We start from the raw sequence: 17772 nt of genomic DNA, 5'->3' as shown, positions 1-17772 counted from the left end.
ATCAATTATTACAACTGACAACACAGTATTTCTATAAGTAAAATTTCTAAATGTCTTATGCAAAATGGCTCTGTAAAAATATTTCCCAAACAAAGGAAAAGTTTAGGATCAGGAACAAATTTAAAGTGGTTTCAAAGTCTAAACAAATTTTATTCAAATTACCATACTATTTTCAGCAGTAGCATTAAATTAGCGTCTATGTATATTTGTGTATTTTGCCTTGAGTGGACCATAATATATTAGCTCTGATCTCATAAGCAAATATACCACAGGACACTGGCTGTAAAATATTTTTTAATTTTGATGTAATATTTTCTGGAAACTTCTATCAAAGTAGTCTAGTATGTGATAACAAAGGATGCTAGGATAAATTTGAGAATTCATTGTCTTACAAAGTTTCTCTTGTTTTAAGTAAAGTTATTATCATAGTGAGATATTTATCCTGGATCATGTTTAAATCTCATTAGTATTATCATTGTAAAACTGCAATTTTTAAAAGTTCATGTTTAATGGACTCATTTGAAAGATTTTTTAACTGGCAGCTGTCTTGCTCTGCCTTCCCACATACTCTATAATCTGGTAGGCAGAGAAATTCAACAATTCTACTATTTTTCAAACTCTCCTGTAATTTTTGAAAGTAACTTTTAATCATTTATGAGTCTTCAACTTCAGTGTTAAATATTTTCATCTTAAGCTGTTGTTATATCTGTATATTATGCCTCAGAAAATGAATGTGATTACCTAAGGAGGCATAAATGGTAAAGAGGAAAAAGTACTTATGAGAGATTGAGAAAGGAATAAGGAAAATGTGTTTTATCAGTTTATATAAAACAGTGAAATAGATATTTTTGATACCTCTGGAATGTTTGTTTTATAAATTAGGCATTCCAAATGTTGATAGGTAGAATTGAAGCTTTTCAAAACTATGCTTGCCTAGATTAGTGCCATCCCAACTACCCCAAAAGGAAAGGAAAAGATTAAAATAAAATGGGAAATTCTTAACTTGCCACTGAGCACCTAGAGTTACCACAGGCAGCAGCTAGCATGCCTCTTCATCAGTACAAATGCTTAGCTGCTTTTGACTCTTTATTGAAAAAATAATATCTTCTCCCTGTTTGTCACTAGAACTGCCACCAGAAGAAAAGCCCTTCGTTTGCTCCAAATAAGCACCTCTGTTTTTCACAGCTTGCAGTAATGCTTAAAGTAAATAAGTTCTTGTGCAGCTAGCACTATTGGATTCATTCAACTGCCTGAACAAAGCTATTGTTTAGAGGTTTACAACAAGCCTTTTCTCTGTTTCCTTTAAAAGAATCTTCCTTGTTCCTGTGCTTGGCATGTTTACTATAGTAAGCCTTTCTGCAGTTTTCAAATACTAAACATAGTTTTTCCCCACAGAAGAAATGAAGGAAGACTATGACACTATGGGGCCAGAAGCTACGATCCAGACCACAGTTAACAATGGCACAGGTAAGTTATGTTTGCCATAAGGATCATGTTTGTCCTGTGTTATGTGGATTTAGTGAGTAAAGGAAAGACACACTGACCCACCCATTTGTAGCTCCATGATTTAATAAGTAAGTCACACCTCACAGATCTCTGCTTTTGTTTCAAATCTGAATTTTCTACATTTTGGTATTTTATTAAGCAAATATGTCTTTCATTCTCGTCACCCTCATTTGCCTTTGAATCTCAAGCATGTTGAATTATATGAATGAATCTTTTCACAACATGAGCTGGGTGAATGTCTAGTAGTTATTTTTAAGTGGCTGCAAAAATAATTTTAAAATTAGAATATGATATGCCTCTATCAGCTACCACTTGATATCAGTTATTAAGAATTCAAATAATATGGTGTAATACAGATTGTAAAATGTTTTTTCAGAAAGCCAAATTTCCATGAACATTCCTTGCAAACATTAATCACTGAGTTCGTTTTAATTCTTTCTGTATTTTTAGTTCTATGCATCTGTTAGCCCCTCTAAATAATATTTTCCAGGCAGAAGTTTTAGAGAAGAATTGACCATTTCACTTCTTTATAATAAAGCTAAAACATAACAGTAGGAAGTACTGTGGCATTTTGTTTTGCTCTACTGCCGCTGCAGAATGGAGGTTAAGGATAATTGTGACATTCCATGTTTCCTGCCATATTCTTCTCTCATATTCCCATGTCATTAGCACCAATTTACATTGACTCACTGTTTTTAGGTCTTTTCCTGGATAAAACTAATTATTTTTGATGTTTCCAATAATCTCCATACTACTATTACAAATATTATAGCATAGTGCCCAGTATAGAATTATCTTCCAAAACAAAACAAAACAAAACAAAATAACTGTTTTCCACTCAACTCACCAATGAAAAAAACTTACAGCTTTATGAAATTTCAGAAATGTAAATAATTAAGATGATATTCATATCTCCCTTATGTTGGTACACATCATAATAAACTGCTCATGCTGTGTTTCTATTTAGAATGCCCTTATTAATAACTTAAAAGGCACTAATTCACTTTCATGGGTATAAAATAAGAGAAATAATGAAAAACTGTTGTCAAGTTTTTACTCATTTGAATAATGTCAGTTTAAGGTACAAAAATGAAATTATACATTATGTGTTTATGGAAAAAGCATAGAAGTAGGAACCAATAATCCTAATTTCTAGATGCAGCTTTGGCAATAACTAGACCTAACCTTTGACAAGTCAGTTACCCTCTTTGGAACTCATTGTCCACATCTGTAAAATGAATAGATTCAAGTAGTTCCTTGCTAAGAAGACTTAATAGTCTATATTGCCGGGGTACTATCACCATGTAAAAATAGAAACAAGACAAAATAACTTCATATAAAAATATAACAACAAAAATATACCTTGCATACTTACCTGGCAGGGGAGATACCATGATGACAAAGGTGATTTTCTCAGGGTGAGCCTTATCTGGATGTGGTGACCTCTGCAATTTTCCCAAATGCAGGAAACTCAACTGCATAATTTACTGTAGTGGGGGACTGTATTTATGCTCTCCCCTAAAAAAAAAGTATTATCAATTAAATATCTTCTATAATATACCAGTTCGTGGGATCAGAAATGGCCTCATGTTCCTTTTAAAGATACATGTTAAATTTCAGCTTCAAGCATAAATAAAAGCTGATTTTATTTCCTTTATAAGCATTTAAAGTGTCACAAGAAAAGTTATCCCCAAAAGTGACAATTTGCTAGCCATTGTATATACCTAAAGTCTAAAGTGAGGTTAGTAAAAATTGTCTCTATCCAGAAGAATCAACCTTGGACATCCTTTCACCAGGTTTTAAGGTCTCCTTTTCTTATAATACTTACTATTCCTTATAGTTCATATATATTCAGTCAATAAATAAATCAATAATATTCGTGAGTGTCTTCAATACATTCACTGTTGTGTACATGTGTGGGGGAAGGTGGGCCAGGAAGACTAAGGCATGGTTGTTATTTAATCTGGAAAATGAGCCTAACACACATGAAAAAATAATGAACAATAAATTAAAATATTTGATAAATATTTTATACAACAAATAGTAAGAACCATAATTATTTGAGTTAAAGAAATAGGGAGATTCTATGGATTAAGTATTCACATAAGGTTTTATAAAGGAAGTAGAATTTGAATTAAGTACATTTTCAATAGTCATGAAGGAGTAAGGAAGGGCTTTCTAGCAGAAGAGGAGTAGGTGAACCAAGGAGAAGGGGTACTTACTATCTGTTCAGAGGCAGTGAATAGAAGGACTTGGCTAAATCAAAGGCTCCCAGGTTCAATCTGTGGGAAATAAAGATGGACATGTAAGTTGAAGCTAGCTGTTTGAGAACATGAAGTATCAGAAAAAAAGTTGGATCATGATACACTACTATGACACCCATGGGGGAAAACCAGACTCCAGAGACCAAATGGAAGTCATTGCAGTTATTCAGGCATAAAGTGATAAAAATCTTATCCTAGTGTAGTAACAGTGGGGAAACTTGCAACAGGTCTTCTTAGCAACTGAGCCTCTGGATGATGGAGGTAAAGTGGCCTAAAGATTACACATCTACATGTTTATAATATAGCGATACTGGCTATTTCTAGATATATAGAAAGATTCAATTTTGGGAATATTTTGAACCAGCTTTCAGGCACAATTATTATTTTCCTATAAAAGTTCTCATATATATATATATATATATATATATATATATATATATATATATATATATATATATATATATATATATATATATATATATATATATATATATATGAATTGAAACCCCAAGACATCAGGGCTAGAGATAGAGATTTGAGGGTCATGCAAATATATTCAAATAGGATTTAACATCATGGTACTATGAGATTTACAATTGAGAGTGCACTTATTGAAGCAAGTAGAAAGTTAAGGACAGGGCTTTTAGGACATAGAAAAAAATCAAATTCATTCAAAGAACAAAGATTGCAAGGAGAAAGAAAAAATTTAAATATCCAGAAGCAAAGAAAGATTTTTATAAAGGTGAGAATGGTCAACTCAATTAAAATCTTCAAATAACTATACTTGAAAGAATGCTCAGCAAACATACTGGACTTGGTAATTAGAAATTTACTGGTGATTGTGTTGATAGCTCTATTCTTTTAGAGAATAAATGGATATCTCTTCCCAGCCATAAGTTTACCATTTATCCCTGGCATTTTTTGGGTTCTAAATAGATGTAGATTGAAATAATACATCTTTTCTGTTTTCTAATTTTTTTTGGTGGTACTAAGGTTTGAACTCAGAGCCTCATGCTTGCTAGGCAGCGCTCTACCACTTGAGCCACTCCACCATCCCTGAAATGATACATCTTTTCTGGTTGAAGTTACTTCTTAATGCACCATCTCCTCTCCTCACAAGTCTTGGTCATCAAGGTGTAGCAGTAGACTGGCCTTCTTCTCTAGCCATCCAAAGCTTTAATGCTAACTTCCTCCAGTGAACCTCTAGGGTTTGGGTGACTTTATCACCACGGATTCTAGGATGGTCTAGGTCAGAAAGTGTTTTTGAAGAAATAAGGGAGTGAACAAAAGACAAGTACCAGTTGGACTTCCCTTTCATGTGTTAGGGTGACATATTTTTGACACTTAGTCTGAAGTGAACAACCAGACATTTTCATTTCCCATTATTTCATTCTCCCAAACTAGAAAGCATTACATGTGACTGTTCTCAAGCTTCATGTCCTTCTCTATGTAGTTAGTCCATATCTTTCCCATAACTCTTTTCTGAAGGTCCACTTTCCTTCTTAGAATCCTTAATTACTCCTTAATTAGCTATAGGAGAAAACCAACACTCTTCAATAAGAACTAAGGACTATTCATAACAATGAGGCTCCATTCTAATCAGGCCAAATCCTTCAGTGTTATAAAACATTGTATTTATACCAATCTCTGAATCTCTGCCCATGGTTTCTCTTCATATCCTAATCTCTCATCCCCTTTCTTTTACGTGTCCAAATTCTATCCACCTTCTGTTTTTCAGGGCTAGCTCACATCCCATTTCCTTAATGTGGTCATCTTTGAGCACCTCAAACCACATTAATCTCTTCCTTCTCTGAAATTCACAGTCCTAAGGTACACACATGAATTTTAGTATGTTGAATTGTCCCTCTTTATATTGTCTGTACCATTTCACCTAGTTAATTTCAAAAACTTCTTCAGCTGGAAAATAGTGGTGGACTATCATGGTATCTACTTTATAGGATTGTTGAAGTAATTAAATAAAGGACATGCATATTGTCACTAATAAATGACCAAAAATATTGGCTTTAAGAAAAAAAGACTATTTCATTTCCCTCAAATTGCTCAAAACAGTAATGAACACAAATGGTAGACTTCATACTGATTGAATGAATGAATAAATGAATGAAATATTTGATGGAGAATAAATAGTCTCTGTTTAAAAAAAAGAAAACAAGAATAAAGCACAGCACAGCTGTACTTCAGAAAATACAACTAAGACTTAAACCTCTGAAATAAAATTTGTTAAAGGCAAAAAACAAACAAAAACCCAACTTAGAGTATCAATATTTTCTTTAACAACAAAGTTAGATTAACAGCATAACAAACTTGATTTATAACAACATCAAGCATTGCAAACCCTGATTTATATTAAACTTTCTTCATTTCACTGACATTACTTTATTTTTGGCAGTTCTGGGAGATGTACTCAGGGCCTTGAACCTCGTAGGCAAGCATTCTATCACTGAGCCACACCTTCAGCCCGTTTTGCTTTAGTTTTTCTCATAGGATGTCATGCTTTTTGCTCATGGCCGGCTTCTGCCTGGTAGCTGGGATACAGGTGTGCCCCACTACATCCAGCCTTAACATTTTTTTAAAGAAAAAAATGGTAATGTTTTGATGTATAAAATAAAGAAAACCTCTTTTCAAAAATGTCTATATCTTCTGAATATTAATAGGCTTCAAATTCAGAATGAACTTATTAGGTAAAATTTTCAAGAGTGTGTGGAAAAAAAAAACTGTTTCCTAAGAAGAGTAGAAAAGAGGAAAAACTTAGGAGCATTATAAACATGAGTTTGTTTGTACTCTAGTAGTAACAAGATCTATCTGAAGTGCACAGTGATCGTTAGCTTTATTGCAATTCCACATACACATCAAGACCCAAATAGGCCCCTGATGTTTTTCTCTTTGAATGTGTGAAAGTTGTATTTACTCAGACAACCTCGTATTCTAGTTATAAAAGGATACTAATAACCACCTGCATCTTCACCTCTTTTGCTTGGAAAAAAACATAATGTACCTTACATGCAGAAATTGGGCAAGGCCAAGTTAAGAGTTAAGTCTCAGCTTTTTTTGTGTGTATGACACTGGGGATTGAAAACAGAGCCTCACACCTGCTAGGCAAGTGCTCTACTGCAGAACTACAGCCCTGGCCCTGTTTTATTTTGAGACAGAGTCATACTATGTAGCCCAGATTTGCCTCAAACTCACAATCCTGTGTCCTCAGCTGCCCAAATAGCTGGGAATAAAGACATCCAGCACCACACCCAGCTCAGTTGTTAATCTTACACAAGAAAATTCTTGCCCAGGAACTATCTATATGGATTCTAACTATAGTCATAAAATATGCCTCTAACTGAAAATAATGCATAAGTTATTTTACGTATGAGAAACAATCATTTTGGAATGCTCCAAATACTAGAGTCAGATAACCTACCCTTGAATTTTGTCTCTACCAATTACTGGTTACAAACTAGAGTACATAGTTAATGAGCCTTCATTTTTATACTAGTAAGTGGAAGTAATGATTCCTTACACACAAGGCCTCATTTCAGAGATTGAATGGCATGCCATTTTTAAAGTATCTACTACAGTATCTAAATTGGGTAGCTGTTCACTCTCCTTTGTTTTGTTTTGCCATTTTGTTTGCATCTATAAGTAAGTCTTAAGCTATTTTTATTCATTAAGAAATGAATGCTCCAGGCACTTGTGGCTCACGCCTATAATCCTAGGTACTCAGGAGGCAGAGATCAGGAGAATTGTGGTTTGTAGCCAGCCCGGGCAAAAAGTTCACAAGACCCTATCTTGAAAAAGCCCTTTACAAAAAAGGGTTGGTGGACTGGCTCAAGGTGTAGGCCCTGAGTTCAAGCCCCAGTACCACAAAAAAAAAAAAACCAGAAACGAATGCATTACAAACTGTCTCCTTTCATACTGTTTCCTTGTTAACTTCTCTAGAAAACAAAAATAAAAATATTTAACAAATTTGTAGTCAAAAGACAAGCCAGTCAATTTTTGAGAACTTTTGCCAATTAATTCCTTTACAGCCTAGAACTCTACATGGACAAGTTGGGCAAATTCTTTTTTCTTGTTTTGCTGCTGCATTTGGATTCAAATGTGAAAGTTAGGGAGGAATAGTTAGAAAGACCATTAATAACAACCTGCATTTACCTAATGAGTCTTCTATCTCATTTCATATTTAACTAGCATCCTTAATTAATTATAGAAGAGGGGGCTTTAGTAGAATTTTTACTGTTAGTGTATAATGATGATAAAAACTGTCAATGATTTTTTTCCTCTATTTGATAACTGACTACCATCAAGAATGATATTTTTTCTTTACCTTGAATAACCATCAATAAATAGGCAATAAAACATTTTCCCTTGTTAGCTACCACTAGCACCCACGCTTATTCCTTTTCAGTGTTATTGTGTGCAGAATTTCAACTGAGGCTCAAGAAAAAAAATACGTTAAGGAAATATAAGGCTTAGTTCCTGCTCTTAAGGAGCATAAAATTTTACGATGCCATAGGAAAAATAATCATAATGACAAGATGACAAAATTTACAAATAAATAATTATCTCTCATTAGCTCTTTAGATACAAAGTCACTTATTGACACCCTACTAAATACAAGGCATTTTGTTAAGCATTGTGAAGGACACAATGAACAAGGAATAGTCGTTGTCACTAAGTACTGACATTCAATTGGATAAATAAAATAATGGTAGATGAGTAAGAAATGTGTGAAAAGTGTTTAGTAAATATGAGGACATAAATGTTCAATCATTGCCAACCATTGTTGTTATAATTGATTATAATAAGTATGTATGGATTAAGATACTTTCTTTGAAATACAACAAGTTACATAGGTTCAAAGGCAAAGTGCTAGATATTGCAGAGGATTTCAAACAGAGTGTTAGGGTCATATATTGAAGATAGATTGGTAGAGAGATGTCTTATGGAGATTGCCAATTTCAGGGAAAGTTTTCTTCAGAACAAAAGCTTTGTCCTGTAGTTTGTACTCTTGAAGCAGGTAGGAAAAGGAGACCATTAGCTAACAAGGGAATTGGAGTAGGGATGGAATCTTGAGTAGAAATTAAGAGTAAAGACGTAAACAATGTATGGAGGTTTAATCATCATCAGAAAAGAGTATCCTGTTTTGAAAGCATAGTCTAAAATTAGACTACAATTTTTTAAGTCTCTTTAGAAATGTCTGATACTCTAGGAGCAGATAAATTGAACTAGATCTTAGTTTGGTAATGCAAAAATTGTGTGAGAATAAGGAACAAGGATGGAAATAATTTCAAATTCCAAGGTGAAATGAGGCAAGTACTAGAACAGGTGAACTCAACTGGGGGGACTCGCTAAGGCTGATTATCACAATAAAGTACCTGTTTCACAGAAATGAGAAATTAGCTCCTAGGGAGGGGGAAAAGTGGAAGTTACAGAGTGGAAGTTCCTGGCCTGGTTTTAAGAGATGAAATTGTCCTAGATTTAGCTGAGTAGCAAAGCTAGCCATCAGTGGTGTTGGATTATAGAAAAGTAAGGACTGTGAAGACAGATTTTGCATGGACCACCTTTTGAGTGATGAAGTTTCCCAGAATGACAACAATGGCAGCCTGAGGGAAAATAAAGGCACAGTACAAGTGTCATTTTATTTGAGCTATATAAGCAGTGGCCTAAAACCTGACACAAATATGAATAACTTTAGACTTCAAGACATTACAGTTACAGGGGGAAAAGGAGAGGGTGATGGGTGCTGAATAGGATCGAAGTTACATATACATATATATAAAATAGCATAATGAAACCCACTAAAACTTAAAAAGGAAAGGAAGGAGGGGGGGACAGAGTTAAGAAACAATAATATACATGGGATGAATTTGACCAAAGTACTTTATATGCATGTATATAGATATCACAATGAAATTCCTTTGTGCAATTAATTTATGCTAATAAAAATTTTTAAAAGAATATGCCCCAAAATGAAAAGCTCAGGATGCTTTTAAATATATTTGTCTAACTAAATTTAAAACAATTACACCTACAACCAGGCATGGTGACATAGATCTATAATCCCAGAATTTGAGAAGCTGAGGCAAGAGGATCACAAGTTTGAGACCAGCCTGGACTATACAGGGAGTTCAAGAATATGTCTCAAAAAAAAAAAAAACCTATGCCCAAAAATACTAGTTACAGAGTGGAGGCTCTTCGAGGGTAGAGATCAAGTTTGCTTTTATCTGTATTCCTCACAGTTCTCTCAATAATCACCATGGTTTGTATAGTTGAATTAATAAATAAATTACTGATGGGTGAATTGGTGAAACAGATAACACTGGCTTGAATTGGTAGCATGAATTAAGGAGTATCCTGACCCAGCCTCTTTGTTCTATGTGTCAAGACAGATGCAAGCAGGAAGGGTTCTGTGGGAGAGATCTGTGAGGGATGGGATATTATCAAGGGATGACACAGTTTCATTTAATGTGAAGAAGTGGTACGTACATAGGAAGATGTCATTAAGTATATGGGGGAAAAGCAAGTAGTATGTGAAATAGGAAAGCAAAATGAACCATTAATAAAGTTATTTTTTGGTCTCTGCCCTATGTTAAACTTCAGATATTTTTTATTTACTATAACCATAAAATAGCTAATAAAATAATAGCTAATAATAATTCATCTTTACAAGGTGCTTTGAAAAGTTATTCATTAGTGATTACATTTAGAAACTTGATTAAGAAATAAGAAATACTAAAAATTAGGAAAATATAATCCATACATACTAAGTGGAAATTTTAAATAAGCATCTTGAGTAGATAAATCTGAAGAACTTTTATAATATTTCTCTTCACCTCAGTAGGCTCAGGCTGGATCACCCAGCAAAAATATTAAAAAATGAAATAAGCACATAGGATTCAGAAGAATTGGAACACTATTATCCATTTAAAAACAAATTTAAATAAAAAACAAGAGTAGAAACATTAGAAAAGACAAAAAATTAGACTTGCTATTACACATACACACACATTGAAGTGGGCTCTTTAATTGGTCTTCCCCATACCAATTTTATGGGGCAATAATATAGCCATTTAGAATTTCTTATGATGTTATTGTGATCTTTTCAGCATCTAGAGCGTGTTCGGTTGACATGAGCTCAAGCATGATCTAAAAAAACTAAAAGATGGGGTTCTCTCTCTCTCTCTTTCTCTCTCTCATTTTCTATCTTATTGAATTATTATGATATAGCGGAAAGAGCAATAGGCTGAGTGAAAAAGTACAAATTCTGCATCCAGTTCTTCCACAAATTAGTTGTGTAACTTTCTGTGAATCTTTAACTTCACTGTACCTTAGTGGTATCAGCTGTTAAATGAGGACATTAGAGTAAAAATTTTGGTTTCCACCCCACACCATTAGGTCTCCTAATGAAATCGTGCCGGGAAGCAAGAATTAATAAAATTAAAAGCCAGACTGCCCTTGTTGGTGAGGGAACGGGAGACTTTTAGAAGCTCTACAGTCCTGCACAGGGTCAGTTTCTCAGGTGCTTGACCTGCACAGCCATGCAGAGCCCTGTGATTAGGTGCTCCTTACACTTGACTGCTTCAGTGTTCTGTCTTGAAATTCTTAACAATTTGTTAATAAGGCATCCTATAGTTTCCTTTTGGCCTGGGCTCTGTGAATCATACAAAGCCAGTCCCTGATTATACCTTTATAAAATGCGTTAGAGTAATAGCAGAATAAAAGCCAGGTGGGAAGAAGTGGAGCCAGATATTTATCCCCTGCAGTTTAGAAATTCCAGTTTGCCCAGGTTTATCGGATCCTTCCTGGGGTGTCTCCAGAGCAATTGGATCCCCAGTAAGGATCAAGACCTCAATTGAAAATCTTGTTTGGGCAAGAAACATATTAGTATAAGGTGTAACTCCCTGAATTTGGTAATATTAATGATAAGTTATTAGGCTAATAAACAAATAGGCCTCTTTAAGCATAAATTCTGTGCATTCCATCATTAGCATAGAAGAAAGTAGAAGAAAGAGTAAGAAAGTTTCTGCATCTTTATTATCCTCTTGGCTTAATAACTTCTAATTCCTCCTATTTCTCTGACATGGATTTTAAATTAAAACTTTTAAATTAGCTAGCTTTCTTACATGGGTAGAGGCCACACAAGTTTGATCATCAGGTTTTTCTCAGCAAGAATTGAGTGAATGTGTAGTGTTACTCAATTGTACAGGCCAGATAATTCAATTAGTACCTAAGTACTTAACAAGGAGGAAATCATGCTGTTGTAAAGCATGTCATTTTCTTCTTATTTGGATCTGTCACATTTTCATAGTTTGGAAGAGTTTTGTCATTCAGTCAGATATCTGTCACAGAAATTATTGGTTTAAATTTTTTTAGTAAATTTCAAATTGAGTTTTTTAAATAAAGGAGAGAAAGAGAAGAAAAGCAGAAGTAGCACTTGGCAGGGTAGACAGGAATGGGCCATATGCAGACCATAATCAGTGTACACCAAGAAGAGCTTATTCACTTCCTGGCTAATGAATGCTGTGGTTTTATTAGCTTTGTTTGTGAATAGGTGCAGTTATCTCCACTCACAGCAAGAGTTCCCACAAGAAATAATAAATATTCCAAGGTTTTTGAGGGTCTCCATCACTCATTCAACAAATATTTAATAAGCACGGTTTTCCTTGTGATGTTGTCTGTGGTTTCCAGACACCTCCATAATATTTTTTCTTAATTTTTATATGTGGCTTCCCCATCAGAAAGCTGTGTTCTTTTCAGTTTTTAATTGAAAAGAATACAGATTAAACTTTCTGGGCTTACCTAGAGAACAAAAAACAAATTGATTATGGCAATTAAATTAATTGAAAGTATGGAATTCTGGAACTTTAAGAATACCCCAAGAGGCACACATTGCCTCTTTTTACAGATTCAAAAACATAAAATTACTGAGCCCAAGTGAGCAGTCTGCAACCTGGGACCTGTTGTAATTGCTTAATTATTGGTCAATAGCTGCATCCCAGGCATTGGTCTCAGCACCTGTGATACAAAACTGAGTAAGACATGGTCTACTGTTGTATATGTCACCATATGTAAACAAAAAAAATCACAATGTTCTGTGATATGTGCAACAATTGAAATTTGCAGATGGCATTCAGTAAGTGATGAAGAGGGTGTGAACTCTCTTAAGGCTGAGATGGTCAGGAAGATGACCTGACAATGCCATGTCCCTCGAGGTGTTACTTGGCCATGTGAGGCAGAAGATTGAATTCCTGTAGTAGTGGCTCTTAAGCTGAGCATGAGTCAGAATTTCCTGAAAGGCCTGTTAAAACACAGATTTCTCTTTGGAGTGGGCCCCAAGAATTTACATCTCAAACAAGTTCCCCAGTAATACTGATGCTTCTGGTCTGGGGACCACATTTTGAAGACTACTGAATATCCTAAAGCAAGCCACTAACTGTAGTACGTCTCCTAACAAAAAGCATATAGAAAGAGCATATAATTGCCAGACAAAATCACCTGACTTTGCAAACCTCTTTAAAATACAATAAAGACCTGAATGCCTTTTTGGTAATATACTAATTCCAGATTTTTAGATTACATAGTAAAGGGAAAGATGAGTGCATATTGTCTAACTTAGAAATTAAAAAAAAGTCAGAACTCTGTATCTTTCTGTACTGATACATAGCAATCAAAAATTTTAGATGTTAGCAGTAGTTAGTAGTTAGTAGTCATGATATTCACAGTCCCCTAATGTAAAAATCTAACTTTAAAATTAGACACTGTCCCTAACTGGGCTACTTCCTGCTGTTGAGGGAGATATTTGATCCTGTAGACTACTACTGATTCCCACCTCCTATTCATTCTTCACCTCTCTCTCCCAAAGCTCTTACACATGGGGAACTTTCATTGGTATCTGAATACATGTTCCCTGGAGAAAGCCATATCAGAGCAGGGGTGGAGAGACTAGCCAAGATGCTGTACTAATTCCCAACAAGAGAAGAAAATTTCTCTGTTGCTCTTGATGACCCTTCCCTGGCTTTATACATGCCTCTGTACCAGTCGGAGGCTCTGAGAAGCTGCTGTGTAGTCATGTGATGAGAAAAGGACCATCCTCCTCCCTCCTGGTTGTTTTTATATATCTAATGCCAATATGTATTTTGGAAGCCTTCTGCAAAAATGCACATATGCATTTTTAATGATGAAACACTTATATTTGTTAATTAATCAACTTTAAACAAAGTAGCCATGAGAATTTATATACCTCAACAAATGCTGAGTACATGCTTCTTTAAACTAAAAAATTCAATACAAATGGCAAAATTAAAAATAACTTTCTATGTCTTCCTATTATCTCTGATGTTAATAAAGAGACTGTTTTTCAGGTCCCTTTGCCTTGACATAGAGAAGTGAATGAATGCTAGATTATAGGATAAATATACAATTTCTTTATTGCACTGAGGAAGTATATAAAATCCACTGTTTTATATATGTGGGTATATTTTTGTATGTTTATATTCCAGAATCACAATCTTTTTGTATATGTCTCAAAATATGAGAATCACAGAAGTAGGAAAAAAATTATCAGTCAGCCTCAAATTCTCATCCCAGGCACATTCTCTGGCACTAATAGGTACTCAATAAACAGTTATTAACAAAAGGATTGATGGATGATTTGACTCAGTTTTTTCCATATACTTCCTTACAGTCCTTCTGGAACCTCCAAGATACTTTCTTTTCCAAATTAATTATTTATTCACTTTGATGATTATTAAAATGCCTTACCATAATATTCAAATATTCAAGTCTAGAAAATCAATATCTATGTAAGACAGTCATAAGGTATGTATGAAAGTGTCATTAATAAGCAAGAATAGTAAAAATAACTAATGTATTTCCAAAAAATTGACTTTCTTGACTTGAAGAGTCCTAGAAATTTACCTAATAATATTAAAATGGATATGGCCATAAGGAAACATTTTTAATTAGTGAAAACAGTTTTCCTTTTTGTTCATTTTCATTCTTTTCTTTCTTCTTTTTTTGGATAGAGAAAAGTTTACCTAATCTTAGGAAAGGTTGAGATATTTGCTCTACATTAGGGTAAATTTTAGGACTAAATGCAAGCTCTCTGGAGAAGGTATGAGAAGAAATTACTCAAGGATTCCTGTGAATTTTTGTTATGGTTTGATGATAAATACCATGCAAATATCCTTTGTCAGTGTATTTTGGCAGTTTTTCCAAAGAGACCAGTGAAGAGGATTATAGAAAGAACAAAAATGAGGTTGATTTTATACTAGAAAAATGCAATGGGGAATTCTATAACTTTCCAGCAAATTTTCTACCTCATTCCTGTATCCACTACACAATATTATAAAATCTTTGTAGAAACAAAAATACAAACTTCCAGATTCAATCAAAATTTTATCCTTCCCAGCAATTTTACATCAAAATTTAATTCCATCATTTGTTCTAATACTATACCTGGGTGATTTCAAAGACTAGCACAAGATGGCTTAATATAGAAAAGGATGTTTCTTGGCTCACAGAGTCTAAAGAAGGTGGACAACACAGCCACTGGAAGGGTACAGCTCAGCCTGGAGAAGAAACAGCTAGAAATGGACTATCAGGATGTTACATCTTGTCTTGCTTTTTTTCTTTTTTGCTGGCTTTATCCTTTTCTCTTCATAAATTTCCCTTTTCTACATGAAAAACATCATTTCTTTCATTCTGCATCTTATAGCTACAGTCAGTTGAAGGGGGAAATGCCTTGATACCCATTTTAAAATAAAGTCCTAAAATCACAGGGAAGGGATCTGTTAAATTTATTTGGCTTTATTAGCCACCTCTGGACTAATCAGTGGTTTGGCTTACAGAATAGAAGACTAAGATTGGCTCACTTCAGGAGATAGTCAACTGTGGCTAGAAGGGCAGGACCATCTGAGAGCATAGCAGCTTCCTTGGGTGCCATAAGGCTTGACAGTAGGGAAGTGTAGAGCTGTTCCTAGGCAAAAAGAAAATGTTGTTGTGCCAGACAGAAAATGGTTACTAGTACCCATAGTAAAAAAAGGGACCCAGGAAAAACTTCATTATATTCATGGTGAGTCATGGTCTTTCCATGACCTTGTTCATGGAAAGGTGAAGTACATCTCACTTTAAATGACTCTAGATACATGAGCTACATAACCAATAGTGTATTTATGCCTCCTGATGGAATAAGTACTTACATGATTGAGTGGCATCTTCTTCATGAACCCCTTTTTGGATATTCATCTCATCCCTAACACCTGCAAAAATTTATGATCATCACTCTAGTTTATCATAATTTTCTATAATTGAGTGAACTGACAATTGAATAAAGGCCCAGGTTCCTAGCTCAACTATAGTTACCTTATTTTATGCTTTCTTTACTAGAAGACCTCTACACCATGATTAGCATCAATGACACTATTTATTCTGCATTCTTGAGAGACTACTAATTTCTAGGCAATATACTCAATGCTTGGGATACATAGATGATCAAAGATGATCCTTAAACAGAACATATGACTTGATGCCTTTTGTTCCCATCTCACTTGACATGGAAATCTAGCATGGTGAAATTTGATCTAGCAATTGAATGGCCTCTCCAAACACCAGAAGTGTATCTAGATGTAGTTTAGTTTGCCTATCCAGAAAAATCAGAATTTTTCCTTCCTTTTAAGCCCAAAGGCTATTAATGCAAATCAAATTGAATTTGCATTTGATTACATTTCTGATGGAAACATTCATATGCAAATGAAAATTCATGCAAAGATAGCCAGATAATTCAAATAATTGCTGAAATATCAAGATAAAATTAGGATATTAAATATACATCTATCCATGCTTACTGGGTTACACTAAGGTCATCAAGTGGGACAATGTTCTCCAAAAGCTTAAATAAATTGTGTCTTAAACATTTGATGACATTCTAGTAGGTATGAGTTTAGAAAGGAGCTGTTGCATTACTTTCTATTGTCATAGAGCTGAAAAAGATGTCAGTCACTAGTAAAATCAGTCAAATTGTTTGAAAACATTTATCTTAGATCCACCATTTTGTCCCATTTCCTTTTCTTGTCATTCAAAGCAAAAGGTGATTTTTGGTAGATCTGAAGTTATTTTGATGACCTAAAACAATGCACAAATAGTTTCTGTAAGTTGGCAGTTCCTGCATGCTCTCTAGGGACTCGGTGATGCAAGTTAAATGACATCATCACAATCACCACCAATCAGTACCTTTTGGAAAGCATCCATGGCATTGTTGAATATAACAGCAGAAAAATGATTATAACTAATGCCCCTATTCTTCTATTAAATCCAGCTAAGAAAAGATTTAAGCAAAATTTCAACCTCTTAGTCCATTATGCCCATCCAAACCTGTTTTCAAGGGAAACACAGATCTTGGATTCAGACTGCTATTCTTGTTAAATTTAACAGATGTTGGAGTGAAAAAAGGAAAAGGTTTGAGATCACAGCATTCAGGATTGTTAGCACTTAGTTTAATAGTCCATGAAGTGTCATTCTCCCCATTTTTCTTTTGTTTGATCTCATGTGTTTGTCTATAACTGTGAGGCTTTTTAGAATTCTAGTGTTCCCTGCTTTGGTGAATGTCACCAACCATCCATCAACTTTGAAAGTCCTAAACCTGAAGAAGGCACATTAGCATCTCTCACCTTGACAAGCCTAATCCTTCCCCAATAACTAAGAATTTCACTTCTTAAGTATCTCTCAAATCCAGCTACTTCTCTTCATCTTTATCACTAATTGCTTTACCATTAAACTGGCCTAGGGCAGGAGCCTCCTAACCTACAGATCAGAATCTACTTTTCTCTTTCTTCAGTCTCTATCATAGTATAACCAGGTTGTCATTGCAAATAGTCATAACCAGATTGTCTTTACAAATAATCATCATTTCATCCAACCTCCTTCCTTGCTTACTATCCCTCTATGGCTTCCTATTTATTTTAGAATTAAAAACCCAAATCTGTAACAACCA

At 34.5% G+C, this 17772-nt stretch overlaps 1 protein-coding gene and 1 pseudogene across 6 annotated transcripts in view; both read left to right on the top strand.

Moving 5' to 3' along the window:
* Zeb2 (zinc finger E-box binding homeobox 2) overlaps positions 1 to 17772 on the top strand; it is a 124929-nt gene that overhangs the window by 90198 nt on the left and 16959 nt on the right. For 5 of the 6 annotated variants that reach the window (XM_020169625.2, XM_020169627.2, XM_074070693.1 and 2 more), the window contains exon 4: positions 1396 to 1467. In XM_020169625.2, coding sequence (XP_020025214.1) covers positions 1396 to 1467 — 72 coding nt within the window. The remainder of the gene's footprint in view (positions 1 to 1395; positions 1468 to 17772) is intronic. The other variant, XM_020169628.2, reaches the window with a different exon arrangement.
* On the top strand, positions 2874 to 3027 carry LOC141422748 (U1 spliceosomal RNA; annotated as a pseudogene).

The sequence above is a fragment of the Castor canadensis genome, chromosome 4, assembly GCF_047511655.1.
Source record: "Castor canadensis chromosome 4, mCasCan1.hap1v2, whole genome shotgun sequence".
Classification (NCBI taxonomy): Eukaryota; Metazoa; Chordata; class Mammalia; order Rodentia; family Castoridae; genus Castor; species Castor canadensis.
Note: the sequence above shows the minus strand (reverse complement) of the source record. Positions and strands in the feature narration are given on the sequence as shown.